This window comes from Python bivittatus, unplaced genomic scaffold (genome assembly GCF_059951505.1).
Source record: "Python bivittatus isolate LINGU-HERP-01145 unplaced genomic scaffold, Pbiv_v1 ctg000010_np1212, whole genome shotgun sequence".
Taxonomy (NCBI): domain Eukaryota; kingdom Metazoa; phylum Chordata; class Lepidosauria; order Squamata; family Pythonidae; genus Python; species Python bivittatus.
The window spans coordinates 2,962,195-2,981,677 of NW_028277029.1; the positions used below are offsets into that span (position 1 = coordinate 2,962,195).

The following is a 19,483-nucleotide window of genomic DNA, read 5'->3' on the forward strand; positions in this document are numbered from 1 at the left end:
TAATTTTGTAACTGCACAAAGAGAGCAATGGAAAAGGGATGATTTTGTTGCACTTTATTACACAGTTTGGTTTAGACAGCAGTCTCAGACGTGACGAAATCAGACTGAGGCTGATGAAAGCAACTGCACCACCACACCACTATTATATCTGCACAGTCTCCAGCGAACTTTCTACATCACTTTTTGCACCTGTGAAAAGGACCTGGATGTTTTGGTGGATCACGAGCCAAATATAATAATAATAACAACACTAACCACAACAATAATTTATTCAACTTGTATGCTGCCTGACTCTCTGTGACTCTGAGCAGCTCACAACAATGAATCTGAGTATGAACCAACAATGTGATGCAGTCACCAAAAAAAAAGCAAATGTAATCCTAGGCTGAATCCACAGAAATATATTGTCAAGATCAAGTGACTCTGTATTATACTTTGGTCAGACCACTCCTAGAATATTGTGCAGTTCTGGGCACTGATTTTAGAAAAGCCGTTGTCGAACTGGAATGTATCTCAAGGTAAGAAGCCAAGACGAAAAGAGGTCTGCAAAAAAAAAGACTAATAAGAAATAACTGGAGGCTTTGAGCATGTTTACCTCGAAGAAGAGAAATCTGGAGAAGAGAAAACAGTGGGGAGACATGACAACGGTCTGAAGAAGGGCTGTCAGGTAGAAAATGAGGCAGAAGTGCTCAGGTTTGTTCCAGAAGACAGGACCGAAGAGCCCCTTTGATGTAGTGGCTGAGGTGCTGGGTTAGAAACCCGGCGACAGTGAGTGAGTTCCAGGCTTCCCTTAGGCACGAAAGCCGGCTGGGTGACTTTGGGCCAGTCACTCTCTCTCAGCCCAGCCCACCTCACAGGGTGGGTGTTGGGGGAAAATAGGAGGCAGGAATATTAGGTATATTCGCCACCTTGAGTTATATATTTAAAAAAGGCAGGATAAAAATCTAATAATAATAATAATAATAATAATAATAATAATAATAATAATAATAATAATAGGAAGTAAGGGGTTTAAAATACAAGGAAGCAGATTTCGATTCAAGTGTGTTTTTAGTATATTTTAATTAATTTTTATCTATTTTTAATTAACGTTTAGTCTGTTTTTACTGTAAACCGCCAGCAGTCACTCCGCAGTGAGATGGGTGGGGACAAATTTGAAATATAAATAAATAAGGTAAATAAATTCCCTAACGACAAGGACGGTTCATCGGTGGAAGCAGCCTCTCCGTTGCTGGAGGGGGTTAAACGGGGGGGGGGGGCAGAGGTCTGCTTGTCCAGCTGAGGGTCCCTACCCTGGTCAGGGGGAGGGTCTAGACCAGTGTTTCTCAACCTTGGCCACTTTAAGATGCGTGGACTTCAACTCCCAGAATTCCCCAGCCAGCCATGCTGGCTGGGGAATTCTGGGAGTTGAAGTCCACGCATCTTAAAGTGGCCAAGGTTGAGAAACACTGGTCTAGATGATCTCGAAGCCCCTTCCACCATCTTCAGGCAGAAAATGTTCCCGCTCCACGAGAGGACCTCGATGCGGCTGGGCCGCCCCCGTTGCCATGGCGACAAGGGGTGAAGCGTCAGGCTCGCGACCCCCGAGACCAGCCACCCTGCCTCGGCGCGCCAACACGACTGCCCGCCCCCCGCCGACACGCGTGCGCGCGTCCCCACGTGACGCCCCGCCGGCGCCGACCTCGCCTCACCTCAGCGCCGCGTCCCGGAAGAGGCCCGTCACCCGCCTCAGCGTCGCCAGCCCGTCCGGCAGCGCCGCCGCCTGCGAGGCGCGCTCCGCCAGGCGCCTCAGCTGCGCCGCCAGCCCGGCCAGCGCTTCCCCGCCCGCCGCCATCGCGAGGCGGGGGAGAGGGACGCGCGTCGTGCGTCGTGACGCAAACCCCGCAGTGGTGTGCTCGGGTCAGAGGTCAACGGGGCTCGGGGGAAGGCCTCGCGCCGCGGGCGCCTCTCCCCGCCTCGTCCTCGTGGCGTCACGCTCCCCTCCGCGCATGCGCGGAAAAGCGTGGGGACGTCGCGAGCCGAGACGTCCTCGCGCGCAGGGAGCGGATTAGCCCGTCGGCAGCAGTTGCAGCCCTAAATCGGACACGCGTGCATGCACGCATGGACGGATTGCATGCATCTCCAGGGCACTGACTGCATGCACGGGCGTGCATGGACGGATTGCAGACGTGGCACCGCTGGTTGGAGGATGCCCTAACCCTCCCGCCGACGCCACGCGACCTGCCCCCGGAGCAGTTCCCCCCTTGGGTCCTTGGCTCACCTGCTGGCCGCCCTTCAGCTGGGCGCGCGCGGGCGGGCGGGCGGGTGGGTGGGGGGCGCCCGCTTGGGCACAGCCGGCACCCCCCCTTCCAGCCCGGGCCGTCCTCCGGGGCCAGCCCCGGTTCGCAGAGGCGAGTCTGAGCCGCGAGTCCGGCGGGGGGCAGCGGAGCCGCGCCGGTCGCGCGGGGTTTGGGCGGCTGCTCGGCCCGGGGGAGCCAAGGCCGTCGGGGCCGCCCCTGCAAAGACGCGGGCGGCGGGCGGGCGGGCGGGCGGGCGGACGGAGGTGCCAGCCTCGCGGGGCCGCCGGGGCGAGGGCTCCTGCGCAGCCCCCGGGCGCTGCCACCCTTCCGCCGAGTGCGCGGCGGCGGAGGGACGTGGCGCTCCGGCGACCCGCTCTGCGGCCGACGCGTCTCCTGCGCGGGGCAGAAGCCGTCCGCCGACCAACGGGCTGCCCGGCGAAGGAGGCGGCGCAGCACGTTTCAGAGGTGTCTGGCCGAAGCCTCCATGCTTTGATTCGCTGCTTCCGGACGCATCGGATCTGTACTTGGCTTTCATTGTAGTTTATACTGTTGTTACTGTACTTTAATTAACAGTTATGTGTTGCTTTTATTGTAAAGCGCCCAGAGCCCCTTCCTCGGGAGATGGGCGGTGTCCAAATTTGAAATATAAATTAAATAAATAGATAAAATACCAATGCCCTTTGCTTCTGTGCTCTGTATAAAGACTTGACACCCCGCTTAATAAAATCTTTTTGCTCTGCCTGAAGTACTTGTGGTTCATATTGCAGTGTGTGTGTAAAAAAGCCGCTTTGCAAAAGTATGGCGTGCTTCTCTGTCCGATTCCGGGAGTAGGTTCTTTCCCCTTCCACACGACTCGGGTGCCTGAGTTTCACAAGCAACATTGCAACGATTTAATGCATTCTGGGCCTGTGAAAGCACTTTGGGAGACATGCAATTTTGTCGTTCAGTCGTGTCCGACACTTCGTGGCCCCACGAACCACATCGCGCCAGGCCTTCCCGTCCTCGAGACACGCGATAACAACGCAATACAAAGCAGTGTGTTCTGAAAGGAGAGGAAACACCGCACCCCAAAAAGGGGCAGTTTCGAACATCATCCTTATTTACAAGGATCCCCATAAGCGTGTCTGGGGGAGATGGGCGGCATACCAATGAAACAAGTGAATAAAAAACAGCAGCCGTAGCTGGAAGCAGCCGCCTGCCCGGGAAAAGCTCAAGGGTAATTTGGGGTGGCGGAGAGCCATTTGAGGAGGGGACGGGGAGCAGTCTCCCCCGCCGGCCTTCTGCTAAAGAGGCGCTTTGCGGTTGGCCAGGTCTGCCAGGGCACCATTCTGCTCTCGGGATTCGGACCTGCCGATCGGCAAAGCGTTTTACCTGTTCCCTTACTGGATGTCCCAAAACAGATCACGGTGGACTGAAGACCGACTGGATTTCTCCAGGAAGGGTCCCTTCAGACGGGCTGTGCTCCGGGGGAGCAGCCGAGCACATCAGCGTGGGGTTTTCTTGGCGGCGCTACGAAAGCGATTCGCCCCTGCCTCCTTCCGGGATGCGCTAATACCCTGATTTCAAATCCAGAAAAGTGAAGCCGGTGCAACGCAAGTAAATGCAAGTGCACATTGCCCTTGGTGTGAGAACAATCCGTGTGACATAATTGTCATACGCAACAGGATATTTATTTCTTTAATGAACTATTGGGAAGGTATGAAAGCCGCATATTGTACACCTGCCTGCCATATAGCTTTTAAAGGGACAGGAGATCTGCCAAGAAATACATGTTAAATATGTTAGAATATATATATATATATTTCTATCCTTGAGAAAGGCTTGACTTTACTTGACGTTCCTAACCCCGCTTGGTTCCTGCACCTTGGCTGGCTCTAATATTTCTAGCTTTGAAAAGAATGTGTGGTTGTTTGGGGTTATGCCAGTTTTGTTTTACTTGCTTTTTTCCAAAAAAATTTAAATCTTGTCTACTGTCACAAGAGCTTTTAGATGGAACGTGGTTGTTAAAAATGTTTAAATAAACAAGCAAGATCTCCATCAACCTGGAGCTAAACAAACAGACAAGAGCTACCATGACTTCAGGCAAAAGGAAATCTTCCACAGTAAACATGAGAAATGGGGATTAGTAATGTGTGAAGGAAATTTAGGACAGCCGTTCTCAGAGTTCAAGACCTTCAACCCCCAATCTGGTGGATCATCAAATTATAAACGAATAGGTAGTTCATTTAATAATAAAACTCTTTGTTTCCCATTATATTGAATGCAGTAAATGAAATTCACCAATACATGGAACTGGTTCCTTTGCAAGTATATTTCTGTCCACATCTGCCTACTTTAAAAAGAAACTTAACTTCACCTGTTAATTCCTTGAACTGAAAATAATAGACCACAACATGTAACTCACAAAGAGGAAACAACGGAAAACGTGACAGCAGTGTCGTAACGTATATTATGTCCCCAGATTACTGATGCAGTTGGGGTAGGTAGAAATACATAGAAATGCAAAATTGCAAAGTATGCCGTTTCCTATATAAAAAAGGAGAGTGAAAAAGAGCTCATAATAGAAAGAGAAAGAAGGGATTGTGGGAGGGACGGATACGTTTTTAACTGTTTTCTTGTCATAATTATTTAACTTGTTTTCTTTTTATGTGTACACTTATTCCCCCAAAGTGTGGGACGTAATTTTCTCCTTCAAAGTTCTGTGATGTACGCAGCATGTATCTTGATCTAAAGTGACTGATTCTAATAGCGCTCCCAACCTTGCTATTCCAACGATCTGCTCAAATAGAATTGCAAAAATGCTCCGCTGGCAAGGAAGTATGAGTTGGAAACTGTGGAAATTGGGGTCCTGGGCATCCAACCTTGTTTGATCTAAAGGAAAGGAAAAGAAAAGCCAAACACGATGCCAAGCCACCAGGAAATCTATATCTATCTATCTATCTATCTATCTATCTATCTATCTATCTATCTATCTATTCATCATCTATCTATCTATCATCTATCTATCAATCATCTATCTATCTATCTATCTATCTATCTATCTATCTATCATCTATCTATCTATCTATCTATCTATCTATCTATCTATTATCTATCCATCATCTATCTATCAATCATCTATCATCTATCCATCATCTATCTATCTATCTATCTATCTATCTATCTATCTATCTATCTATCATCTATTATCTATCAATCATCTATCCATCATCTATCCATCATCTATCTATCAATCATCTATCTATCTATCTATCTATCTATCTATCTATCTATCTATCATCTATCTATCTATCTATTATCTATCCATCATCTATCAATCATCTATCATCTATCCATCATCTATCTATCTATCTATCTATCTATCTATCTATCATCTATTATCTATCAATCATCTATCCATCATCTATCCATCATCTATCTATCTATCTATCTATCTATCTATCTATCTATCTATCTATCATCTATTATCTATCAATCATCTATCCATCATCTATCCATCATCTATCTATCTATCTATCTATCTATCTATCTATCTATCTATCTATCATCTATCAATCATCTATCATCTATCTATCTATCTATCCATCATCTACCTATTTATCTATCATCTATCTATTATCTATCTATCTATCTATCTATCTATCTATCTATCCATCCAACATCTATCTATCCATTATCTATCTATCTATCTATCTATCTATCTATCTATCATCTATTATCTATCATCTATCTATCATCTATCCATCATCTATCCATCATCTATCTATCTATCTATCTATCTATCTATCTATCTATCTATCATCTATCTATCTATCTATCTATCCATCTACCTATTTATCTATTATCTATCATCTATCTATCTATCTATCTATCTATCTATCTATCCATCCATCATCTATCCATTATCTATCTATCTATCTATCTATCTATCTATCTATCTATCTATCTATCTATCTATCTTCCAGAAGTTGGCTGTGGCAAACCGCTTCTATAGTGCTACCTAGAAAGCTATATGGGTATATTCAAAATTTTCCCAGAAAAATGAATTCAGCTCAGCTTAGTTACAGCACCTACCCAACCTTGACAGTTTTCCAAAACCTTAAACAGGGTTGAGCTTGATTAGTATTTGGATGGGAGACCATTAGGAAATCTCAGGCTTGTCAGCTGGATTGGAAAGCTGAAAAATATTCCTGCGGGGCCGAGTCTTTCTCTCCTGACGCCAGAAGAACTGCACGGCTGCGTTCCCAGGAGCTGAGCTCGACTCACGGAGACGTTACCTCCCCGTTGAGTAACAAGGCCATCTCATGATGGGAATGGAAGGGACTGCAAGGAGGGCCCGCCTGGCCCGTTAAGCGCCAGGAGCCATTTTGCAGAGCAGCCGTCACTGGTGGCTGGGCAGCGCAAGACTCGGAAAACGCCACCGGCCTCAGAGCAGCAGCAGAGACCGATTTGCAACCAGGCAGTGCCACCTGTTCACCGGGAGGCTGTATTGATCATCCTTCTGCATATTTCTGCCAACCCACACCTTCCTCCTGGGTTACATTCCTCGCATTGCACAGCCACCGCCGCTGCTCCGCACCCAATCAGACGTTGTGGCCTGAACGTGAACCCAGGAGGATCCCATGACGGGGCTTTCGGACACGCATGTCGTGCCCTGTCCTTTATCCATCCTCCTCCTCTTTGCAACTTCTACATCAGAGAGATGTGTTCCCCGCTTGTTCCATAAAATTAATGTCCATCATTTTATTAACACAAAAAGACCCTCAAGCATTGCCAAAACCAAAAGCTCAAGTGGCTGCCAAAGGTTGATAAAATCAGACATTGGCCGGGGTTGGTCCGTGTGGCACTTAGCTCCCCACAGATGCCGGTTTGATGCAGGAATATGTCTTCAGCGTGCAGACTGCGTTTCACTTCCTTTAGGGAGTCTTCAGCACCTCGGTTGTCCTTCCTGCTATGCTCCTACTAAAAGCTCTTGCTTGGGAAGGACTGTAAGGCAGAAGCTGTTGTAAGTAAAATAAACTGCGTTGGGGATGATGACCGGGGGTCTTCCGGCTATATTGGCAAAAAGGGATTAGGTGGTGCTAGGAAGGAAAGAAAAACAGTGAACTGTGGCGGAAGTGCCGATTCAGAAGTATGGATTTTGATTATAGAGAGAAAGGGCATTGACAATATTTTAGGGTGGGCTTCTCTTTTCTGGTTTTTTCTTTGTTTTGTACAAAGTTAGTTGAGGAAGCCTTGTGAAAAACCCGATGCCACGTAGAGTCTGCACAAAACAAGAACAAGAACATTTGTTCTAAACGTGTTCCAAGCCCCATTTGAATGTTGTGCATGAATTGTATTCCTGTGGAGCTAATTCTGAATTATGCTGAGTATGCCGACAACTTGGAATTCATTCTACGGCCACAAAAGGAGATGAAGGCTTTCCATGGTGAGCACAGCCTAAACAGACAGGAAGGAAGGAAGGAAGGAAGGAAGGAAGGAAGGAAGGAAGGAAGGAAGGAAGGAAGGAAGGAAGGAAGGGAGGGAGGGAGGGAGGGAGGGAGGAAGGAAGGAAGGAAGGAAGGAAGGAAGGAAGGAAGGAAGGAAGGAAGGGGAGAAAGAGGGAGGGAGGGAGGGAGGGAGGGAGGAAGGAAGGAAGGAAGGAAGGAAGGAAGGAAGGAAGGAAGGAAGGAAGGAAGGAAGGAAGGAAGGAAGGAAGGAAGGATGCTGGCTGGGAAATTCTGGGAATTGAAGTCCACACATCTTCAAGCTGCCAAGGTTTAGAAACACTGAATTACAGAAAGCTAGAATTGTATTAATGTTGGCAAGAAGAGTGACATGTAAGCAGCCCTCCTCTTAATAAATTTTCTGTCATGTTGCCACATGACTGTCATCAGACATGAACTGTGTGAATACAAGTTTAGGTCCTGATCCACATTATGCATCAGATAGGAGTGCCTCAATATATGACTATATTAATAGCTCTCTGGAGAAGACTCTAATGCTGGGAAAGGTGGAAGGAAAGAGAAGAGGATGACCAGCAGCAAGGGGGAGGGACTCAGTAACAGCAGTGATGGGGGCACCATTGGAAGACCTGAAGGACCAGTTGGGGACAGATCATTCTGGAGAAGTTCCACCTCTGTGGTTGCTAAGAGTTGACACCAACTTGACGGCACATGATCAATCAAACAATCAATCCATCCATCTATATTATTATTCAGCAAATGTGACGGGCTTTTAACATATCACAATTGTAAATCAATAAGGTACTTGCAATCTGTCTCTCATGTAACTTGCATCTGCATAACCACCCTCTCTTCTGCTCCTTCCCTTCCTCCCCCTGCCCCAGCCCCCATTCCAATTTAAATCCTACATCTGTCTAGCCACTCCATGCATCTGATGAGGGGAGCTACAGCTCATGAATGGGGGTGCCTTTTAATGAAATGTGTCCATCAGAAAAATTGCTACTAGATTCCTTCTGATTTTTGGCTCCTGCAGACTAACATGACTCTCCTCCTCCTCCTCCTCCTCCTCCTCCTATTATTATTATTATTATTATTATTATTATTATTATTATTATTAATAGCAGCAGCTTTTCAACAGATGGGCATCATTGAGTCTGGCTATTTGGGGTTAATTTAATACATGCATTAAATGTGTTACAATGGGTCATTTCTATAATACATACTGCTAAGAGTGTTGGCTTTATTTATTATGCATGTATAACTAATTGCAGGATAGACTGCAGGACAGACATAGAATAAAACAACAATTGATACAGTACAATACAAAGCAATTCAATCAATTACAAACTGTAATATAAAATAACGGGCCTGTAAATTAAAAGGGGTATGACATCATGATAGTAACCCCTCTACATGCTATTCTTCTATAGATTCCCAGATTGTATTTCCAGAAATTTAACCCCCTTTGTTAGAAGACTGTTTTGGGAACCAGCCCTCTCATTTCTCACTCAGGAAGCTTCAACCATCAGCAAGAGAAGGAAGTGTCAGTTTATGCCACAAGACTAGAAGTCTTCTTCCCTGAGCGTAAAGGAATGTGGAACTGAGTTTGGGAAAGGAAGGAGAACTTGCTGGACAGGTTGCTAAGTCCAGAAGTGTGACACTCAAAGTCACACACAGACACAGCCTTGGTTTTGTTTGATATAAGATGGGACAAGGAGGAACTTGGTCTAGCTTTCAAAATTCTGTTATTCCTCCAATCAACAGCATTCCGAGAATCTCTGCCAGGCCCATGTCTTAGCTGGTCTACCTTAAAGGGCTGATATTAAAGGGTTAAGGAAGGGCACACAGGCCTGTTTGTCTTCATGAGTTCTCTTGGAGCTGCCATCTTTGATGACTCTTAAAAGAGGGCATTGGGTACCTTGGAATTCCTCCTCGTGCATGAGCTATGGTGGAACTGTATGCACTTAATTCAGTTTAATCCTTAAGATTAGGCTAGGTTTGCTTTAGGGTTGAATGTAGCAAAGCAATGTTGGTTGAATATGGAATATGTTTGACATCAATTAATATACTGAGATTATGAGATGATTTAGCACATCCATTACAAAATTGCACACTTATAATAACTATTATAAAAAGGCTGTTAGAATATACTAAATTAGATGATCGAAGTAAAGGGAGTCATGGAATAAGAACATCAGTGGAAGAGCATTTTCATCTGAAGGACTCACCCATCCTTCTATATCTGAACAAGCATTTAACCACCAGATTAAATGGTAGACAGTGGGGAGAATTATTTGGAAATTGGGGTTGCATGAAGTAATCTCTGTATTTAATCTCCTAATGTTACACAGTTATACATTAATTCTATAACATGACATGAATAGATATTTGTAAGATCATATGCAAGAGACGGGTACAATTTTTTTTCCTTTCAAATAGAAGATCAGATACCATAACTTTAGTTTTAATATTTAATAAATGATTGTATCAGGAAATTAATAAATAAAGTCTAATACATTAAATATAGCCTCACCTTCTGAAACTACCTTTGAAGACAAGTCACAGCTGTATTAAGCAGTCTCTCCAAGCTCTTTTCCAGCTAGGTATCCAAAGATACTGAATGTCACCAACTGGTCCCACAGAACCACAAGGGATTCTGTGGGAAGGGCCATTATGGCCATCAAGTCTAATTCATGCAGGAATCCAACCTGCAGCATTTTTGATAGATAGCTATCCAACCTCTGTTTGAAGACATCTGCAGAAAGGGGAGACTACCACTTCCTAGGCAAATCCTAACATTCAGCCAGAATCTACCTTTTAAGACCTTGATCCCATGTCCAGCAGTCTAGACCAGTGTTTCTCAATCTTGACAACTTTAAGATGGGTGGACTTCAACTCCCAGAATTCCCCACCCAGCCAACCAGCCAGAATTCTGGGAGTTGAAGTCCACACATCTTAAAGTTGCCAAGGTTGAGAAACACTGGTCTCAACTGATGGAGAACAGGTCATGGTCTTCTGTACAAGATCTCGGTCTTCTCTCCTCTAAGAGAAAAGGACATTCTCTCAATGACTCCTTATAGGATTTTGTGCAAGTCTTATGGCCTCCCTTCTCCAAACCTGTCCTAATTTGTATGAATCTTTCTTAAACAATGGTGCTAAAACTGGACATGATCCTCAAGATGGAGTCTGAGGAAGGCAGAGTTCATTTACTCTGACCTTATACTTGGCCCTTAAGCTATTTTAACAAAAGTTTGAGCTGGACACCATCGGTTCTTTACCTTGTAGAATCAGAAACCACTGTGGGTAGCTTAAAACCCCCCAAACAATACCACGATCAGTAATTTGCCGTTTCAACAAAAGTATAAGATGGGGAGAAAGGCAATGCTGTTTTTTAAAGCACTGTTGAGTGTTTACTTTAAAATCAAATAATACCTTTTGAAATACCAAATAAAAAGGAAGTATGGTATCTAAATCACCCTACCCAAGCTCAAAAAATAGTAATATGAATTAATGATTGACTTGAGGTTTATTCATCTGTTTGCTCTGGTATTCATAAAAATGCATAGTTGCCTTAGTAACCAGTACATCATACAGATTTTAGTCTATCCTTGATCTAAAGTGCCCTCTCTTAAAGAAATGCATACAGTTTCTCATGAGAACACTTTCTACTCCCCCCCCCTTTTGTTTGTAAAGGAAGAAATAATGAATTGGCTGGTCTTTAATGGGCCCATTTTGATCTTTCCTCGCCTCTGCAAACAGTCTCTGACTGAGGAGCGTTTTGCATTTGCTTTTGGGAGATTTCTGAAACACCGTAAGAGCACCATCCTATGCCTGATATTCAGAATGTCATTGATTGCTTTGAAGCATATTCCTTGATGAGCGAACATGGAAATCAAGTTTAGTGTGAACAGGGGTCTCTGCCTGGTTTTATAGGATGGGACTTGGATTGTGTGTTCATAGCCACCATCTTGATTTTTCTGACACACACCCCATGGATGCCCCTTTATTTGATCAACGTCTCTTCTCACAGATGTATTTTACTTGTGTACAGGAGGAAAAGTTTCGAGATATGAGTTGCAGTAACAGAGAGCTATAAGGATGAGCTCCATGCGTACGTGGACAGACCAGACCATTCAGTCCTACTCTGCTTCTGACTATTACTCCAGCTGCTAAACCAACCATCAAGGTCAGATGTTGCTCTCAAACAAGCCAGAAATTCTCAAGGCTTGGAACTCGTTTACCATACACCACAATTCTCTGCAAACACTTCCATTTAAAAATCAGACTCAGAGAGAGATCGTTGGTGTCAGCCTGCATTTGCGCAAAATATTCGCACGGCCCTCCAAACGTGTGAAAGGTCCTCTGAGCAACCAGCTCTTCAACTGGTTTCATCGTCTGCCGACTCTTGTTGAATCCTGGAGGTCCAGAGGGGAGAGGTCTACCATATCTGGGCTGCAAAATTTGGATGACCGCTAGTGGCTGTGTGGATTTCAGTTTTAGGCCCAGAAACTCAATTAAACTAATGGACGAAGTTAGCTGTGGCTAATTTAAATATTTAAATGATACTTACAGGCCCTCAGAACTCTAGGGCAGTGTTTCTCAACCTTGGCAACTTTAAGATGGGTGGACTTCAACTCCCAGAATTCTGGGAGCTGGGGAATTCTGGGAGTTGAAGTCCACCCATCTTAAAGTTGCCAAGGTTGAGAAACACTGCTCTAGGCCAATCACATCTGGACTGCAAACCTGTGAAGGACCAGTAGCTGGCAGTAGATGGTTGGCAGTTTCTATATCTCTGCGCTGCCATCTCATGGTCATCCGGAGCTCTGCAGCTCAGATATGCTAGGAGAAGATCTGCAACAGCACAGAAATTTCCGCAAAGACGGTTTTTCATTTCCTCTGCTGAGATTTCACTGCCACGATCCGTAGTGCGAAAACCTTGCTTGTGTTTTAGATCATATTTGCCATTCACCCGCACGGATGTTGAAACCTGCAAATTTGACTAGAGGCTGCAAAAACTCTTCACCATATAGAGAGAGAGAAACGGGTCCATAACCCAGTTTTAGCCTGCATATATATTTTCAGGACCTTACCTCTTGATACCACCTTAGATTGAAGGGAGCATCGGTTAGCAATTTGTTTCTTCTCATTCAAATAAAAGAGGAAGCCCCAAAGCATGCAAAAACTCAAACAGTTGCTGGGGTGAAGCGATAGAAATAGATAGCCAATGTCTTATTTATAAATAAAATAAATATCAGTGCAAGCTTGCCAGCACGCTCCACTGTTAAATTTTCAGGACCTGCCTCATGGGGTTGAGAGTTATCTTTATAAAGTTATTTAGCAAGGAGGTGGAGCAGAAAAATCAGGTACCAGCTGGAATCTGCTGCTATAGCCCCATCTCTTGGACAGCCCTAAAATGTTTCCATAACCAACCGTTAAATCTCTTTATTACAGCAGTTTTTATCATCGCTGTTACAACGAACAGAACTGTGTGTAGCAATACAGAAGGAGAAGAGCAGTAAATTTAACGAAGTGCTAATGGAAAGGATCTGGAGATGAAGACTGACAGCTAGGATTAGATTCCCCGTTAGCAGGAACAAAATTCTTCCTTTCTCATCTCATCCTTGGTGAACCACAAACAACATTTTGAAAAGGAGTGTGATGAAACACGTTCTTTGGCTAAATTGTTTAGCACTTAGCCAACTTTTAGATATTTCGAGCTGATTGATGCGCGGCTGACTTCAATATGTGAACATTTCAAAGTGATTTTAAAAACATGGTTTTTTGCAGGCGATTCAGCCTGTTTTAAGCTTCCAAATAGCTTACCAGTTACAAAATATAATTCGTATGTTAACCACCTTAGTTCAGTGGTGCATCTCTTCAGATGGAAGTTTTCTAGTATGACCAGTTCCCAGTAATTGTACAGCTATACCATTTTTATTTCTTTAAGGGGCTATTTTTAACTTGGGAATAAAATGTGGCTGCTTCAAAGTATTCTGGACACTTGAACATGGTCTGGTCAACCTTGAAAGGGTTGTTCCAACCTCAAGAGTGTCCCAAGTTCAAACCAAAACAGGCATGTTCTGAGAATTTGGTTGGTTTCACAACTGGATCAAACCACACTGCTTTTGATGGGACACCAAACAAGTAGAGCTGTTTGTTCTGAGCTCAATGCAAAACACGTCTCGTATCTATGAGAAATAGGAGCAAAGAGTTGTGGTCATCTTTGCCATTCCAGGAGCATCCACAGAGGGGGTCACGACCACACGATGCAAGCCGAGCCACAGGCTTAGATGTGCTTTCTAGCCACACAGTTGCACACCTTTTTCTTTCTATCTCTGTTAATACTTCTTCCCGTCTTCCCCTTTTATAAATAGTATGAACCTGCTCACCATAGACTTTATCCCATTCTGCCCTCTTCTTTCTTCCCTTCTCCATCACCCAAGCCAGTCCGATGGGAACTGAGTGGCCATCCAGCCATAGTTTTTGAAGGCTGACCAAATATCATTATCCCAAACTGCTACGAAATCACCAAGGAAAAGGTGGGTGGACAACCTTTGGCCTTTCAATGCCGTTTTTCCAAACCAGGAATCCCACATCTGGAAGAAGAGGGTCAAAAGACCCGTAATGTGTTTCTGAGAAGCTGAGCACCATCTGGCCCCTCCATACAAACTGGTGGTTTGAATCAACTCTTCCTTTTGTGTTACTTTTTAAACCAGAGGCTGTTTATTTTGGGGGAAAAAAACATTGCAGGGGGCTCTTCTTTTACAAAAAGGAAAGACATTCTTAATGTGTTCTAGGACTATTTGTTCTTATATTTATTTGATTACCCTGCGTACTTACATTATTTTTTAAATGGTTTCGTTCATTTTATAAATCAATATTATATTTTATGCATTCCTACTACAGAGTGTTGACACAGACGGAACACACAGGCTCTAAGTGGCAGAACAGGAAATGATTTAGCCAGAGTTTGGCTGGGGAATTCTGGGAGTTGCACTCTACACATCCTGACCGGGGAATTCTGGGAGCTGAAATTCACAAAGTTGCCAAGTTTGAAAAACACTGATGCCCCTTTGCTGCATTTTAGTCTTTGCCCCTGTGTTAATGATAGTTCACATTTCAGGACAGTTGTTAGCCTTTTGACACAAGATACGTTGAAAGTATTTTAAACAAATTAAATAAAGCTCACACAACATCTGCAAACCACAAAGCTGGCTCATTTCTGTTTTTACGAGAGCCAGTAGCAGGATTTTTTTGCATGCTTGTTTATTGACTAACCAGTGGAGTGGTAATAAATCTGGCTAGACCTGGTTTTTAGCTAGGAAATGTTGTGAAGGGGAGAGAGTGATCTTCAGCTCATATTTCACTTCTGACATCCTAATTCAGGTGTGCTGCGTGGCTGGTCATAGTGTCCCCTTTGTTCATTTCCAGGTTTCTATTTTTTAGCCTTTAATCCTTGTCACAGTTTCCCCTTTGCAGTGATGAGGTCAACCCTCAAGGTGGGTCAGGGAAGGAAAAGCGAAGGTTGAAGACGGGAAGCGGATAACGCTGGGCTTGAATAGCGATATCCCACACAGAACGTGTCTTTGAGTTAGAAGCCAGCTTTTTAGAAGTTGCCCTTTTTAAGTCCGCCACAGATCTTTGGCCCACGTTTGAGCTATCCCGACCTTTGGAGCACGCAACATGCTTTGGATTCCTTGGGTAGAACCGCTTTCGGTAAACAGGCATCTGTTCATGTAAGAACTAATAAGAAAAAGGCTAAGAAATAAATCAGGATTTTCTGCAATTGCCAGCTGCTTAATTAAGAAGTTATGGTTGTGTGGAACCTTTGGGACTCTTGAAGAAGAGGCTGGCGTACATCAGGCTAGCAATTTTCCCATGTTTCTGTTGTTTTAGCGTTCCGCCATGGTGGTTGGCTTGGAGATCTAATCGTCCTGAATTCCAGTTCAAGAAGGCTAATTGTTAGATTATTCTAAGCTGCCATTGTTCTGAGGTCCTTCAGTTTATTGGGATCTCCTCGGCACCTATTCCACTTGCACAACCTACATATCAGGGAGGCACATCTCTCCAACGACAGAATGCTCAAAATGCAGTGCTTTTAATTACATCAAGACACCCGTTTGCTTGTTCCCTCAACATAACATCAAGAATTTGGATTCAGTTTTCTTTTTCCAGAAGAGCATTTCTTTTCATGGAGGTATCATACTAAAACCCTGGACCCAAGAATCTACACCAGAGTTTCTCAACCTTGGCAACTTGAAGGTGTGTGGACTTCAACTCCCAGAATCCCCCAGCCAACCAGGCTGGGGGATTCTGGGAGCAGAAGTCCTCATATCTTCAAGTTGACGAGGCTGAGAAACACTGCTTTAAAGAGCCCACTCCATAGAACAGCCATGTAAGAAAAGAGAGTAAAAGGCTGTACGATTTTTAACACTGGTAACGTATTCTCATGATATGAAGGAAAAATATTTTTCTACTCTAAGTGAATGTTTGAAATGAAGACAATCAATATGTAAAAAAGGACTTCAATGACTCAGTTGTGGCTGCCATCAACTTTGCAGACACCCCTGCACTGTATTGTATTTATAGTGATCTGCAGACTTTGTGTTATTACATATGTTGCCATATTATCTAGCTCAGTGTTGTCCAAACTTGGCCACTTTAAGATGAGTGGACTTCAACTCCCAGAATTCCCCAGCCAGCCATGCTGGCTGGGGAATTCTGGGAGTTGAAGTCCACTCATCTTAAGTGGCCAAGTTTGGACAACACTGAGCTAGATAATATATTAAGCCATTGTAGGCAGGTCAGGGGAAAAAATTGTAGTACTAACAGTACTGATAATGGTAGTATTTGGATCCACAAAGCCAGTGTGATTTGTAATCTTCACGCTGGTCATACTAAAGCCATTGTAGCTGAATTTCATTTAAGTAGTTGAAGATGTCTGTGTGAAAACAGGTATTTCTAGCTAAAGAACTGCATATAAAAAGCCATTTTTCTGATCAGCTGGCTTTGAAACAGATTGTTCCTTTCCCCCAGACTATAGCAGGTCTTCTTTTGCAGTCTTGTTCAGTTGTGTTAGTAGTATTGTGTCTTTCATCAGAGTTCAGGGGATTTCTCTGGTGTTCTACTGGAGAACTTGTGTGTCTTTAACTTAAGACATGGTTCTCAATTTAATTTAACTTCCGATCATTTCTAACATGCAAAGGATTCGTGTTATAAGAGGCATGACATTTTTATTGTGGCCCAGTGAACGTTTGTTCAAACAAAAGATACTTGGCAGAGTTGTCTTATCAAATAATCAGTATTTATGTTTTAAAAAAACAGTTGTCCACACTGGAATGGCAAATTCCACTCTAATTTCTAAATACTATACAACTGCCCACAGTGAAGATACCATCTAGTACTTTCTGGTTAGCCTTATTTGAACACATCTTGGTAATTTTCTAAACCTAAACTGTAGTTATGGAATTATGAGGATATGCATTACATGGATGGCTTTTTGTTATTATTGCAGCATCTGCCCCCAAATTTTGGCAAAGCAGTTCAGCTGCAGGATATAATTTGAAGCTACCCCTATCCAGTGACAGGTGGTTTTTCATACCAGCTCTGAGGTCAGCGATGGGACAGGTGGAAGGAATTATGTGTCCGTGTTGAGAATACCTCATCTGACCAGCAAAGAGCTTTGGGAATCATGTGGAATGTGCTTCCTCCTCAAATGTAAGGGTAAAAGTAACTTTTCCTGGCCAAATGTTATCTCCATAGATAAACAGTGTTACAGTCCTTCAAATAAATCTACATCCTTCTTGAAGGTAGTTCTTAGGGATCATGAAACTGGAGAATGGATGAATAGGAGCATGAAAGATAAGGGAATGAGAAGCATTTCTTTAAAGAAAGGATTTGAACCTTTGAAATCCTGGATTTGGGAAGTGTGGATTTGAACCAATGAAGATCTGGATTTGGGAAGTGTGATGGAATGGAATTATGGAGGCCAGGCTCAGGGAGATAAACATTTTCTTAGCTCTCCAGAAGAGCGTGGAAGGAACAAGAGGATGAGACTGGCACCTCCCTGAGGAATTCACACTGTTGTGGCTGGAGGACTTTGGGAACTGGGGTTTTAGTCTGGGAAGATTCTTGCTAGAGGTTGTAGCTAATAAACATAGCTGGACTGAATTGCCATTGTCTCTTGGAGTTCCATGGGCTAGGCCTGACAGGACGTACTTTGAAATCCTTTCTAGCCAAATCATTTTGAATCGTCTTGAAAAAGACTTCAAGGAAAGAGAAGCAAATTGTAATATTTACAACACTGACTGTTTAGCAAAAGATTAGCAGGCTGAAGACTGGGATCAAATCCGTGCCCTTCGTTTTATATTCAAGAACATCCTGAATTTGGCAACTGGTAGCTTCAAAGGAAAAGGTGTTAAAAGTCTTCCTCATCTGGACCACCTTTGATCTGGACCTTGCTTAGGGTGGTGAGATGCTTTGCGCTTTGGGAGAGGTTGTGATCGGGTATGGGTCTTCCTCAGTTTAGCACACTCTCTCGTAGAGTGCCTTCAATGTCTGGCGCCTCTGGATCCTGGCTACTAGAAAGTACTAGACCCAGATTTCCAATGCGCTATAGTAAAATGTAGAGGAACCCTACTGAAAAGAACAAACATGGAACAATAGTTGAAGCAGAACTCAGCAATGGTCCCGTGATATCTGCCTCTGATGTCATTTAACACTGACCATTTAGAACCTTTGGGATTATTTCATGGTTGACTTTAACAAAATTCTAAATCATGTTGGTTCTGATCCAGCTGAACAGAGGAAGACAAGACCACTTGTAGACTTGGTGAAATGGATTCTTACTACTGTTTGCAAGGAAAGAGTGGCAACTGACGGAAGAAAGGAATCTCACAGTCCACCTTCTCTTCCCCTACAGCAGTGTTTCTCAACCTTGGCAACTTGAAGACGTGTGGACTTCAACTCCCAGAATTCTGGGAGTTGAAGTCCACACGTCTTCAAGTTGTCAAGGTTGAGAAGCACTGCCCTACAGGGACTTCTTTGCAGGCTTCTAGTTTTTAAAGAAAAGAACCGCTTATGATTCAGTTGGGATAACAGCACGAAGGGCGTCTCCATATCATGGCTCTTTTTCATTACGATATACTATTTCTGATGCATATGTCAAGTCAACCTCGAAGTGAGTCCTGTTGGTCAAGCTCTACTGCCATCATTCCTTCTTTTCAAGCAAACTCAACCATTGAGGCACCTCACCAAAACAAGTCTGGGGCACAGCATGAACCAAAAAGCAAGTACAGATAATGTGGCCAAAACAGGGAGTTCAATTTCATGGGCATCCCAGAAGTAACAACTATAAATACTCTTCCTTGGTTTTCTGGAATGTGTAATTATTTTAAATCAAAGATGGACTTGATACATATCAATATTTTCCCCTGGTAAGCATGTTTTTTAAAAATCTAATTTACTTGTTTTGGCATACAGTACTATGAAGGCATAGCCCAGTAAACTTGAAATCAGCCGCTATTCTTAGAACATCAGGGCAAAGCTGTTGGCAATTGTCAAATAGTATATTAAAACTATATTTATTTTCTAGGAATGTATTATTTTCAATGTCTTTTTCCTATTTAATCTAGCAAAGAAGAAAGGGAAAAAACAGCTGTAGCCCGATTATGAGTAACCCCAAGTTGTTATGTTTCTATCCTCAAATGCGTTCCAAGTCAAGCAGATGTGCATATTAAAATAAATAAGCAAGCATGTAAT

At 43.7% G+C, this 19,483-nt stretch overlaps 1 protein-coding gene across 2 annotated transcripts in view; it reads right to left on the reverse strand.

Annotated features, from left to right (window-relative positions):
• Nucleotides 1-1,912, reverse strand: part of ATXN10 (ataxin 10) — a 65,173-nt gene extending 63,261 nt beyond the window's left edge. The window contains exon 1 of one of the 2 annotated variants that reach the window (XM_088148421.1): nucleotides 1,692-1,905. In XM_088148421.1, coding sequence (XP_088004547.1) covers nucleotides 1,692-1,834 — 143 coding nt within the window. In that variant the 5' untranslated portion in view covers nucleotides 1,835-1,905. Of the gene's footprint in view, nucleotides 1-1,691 lie in introns of both variants that reach the window. The other variant, XM_088148484.1, reaches the window with a different exon arrangement.
• Nucleotides 1,913-19,483: the final 17,571 nt, after the last annotated feature.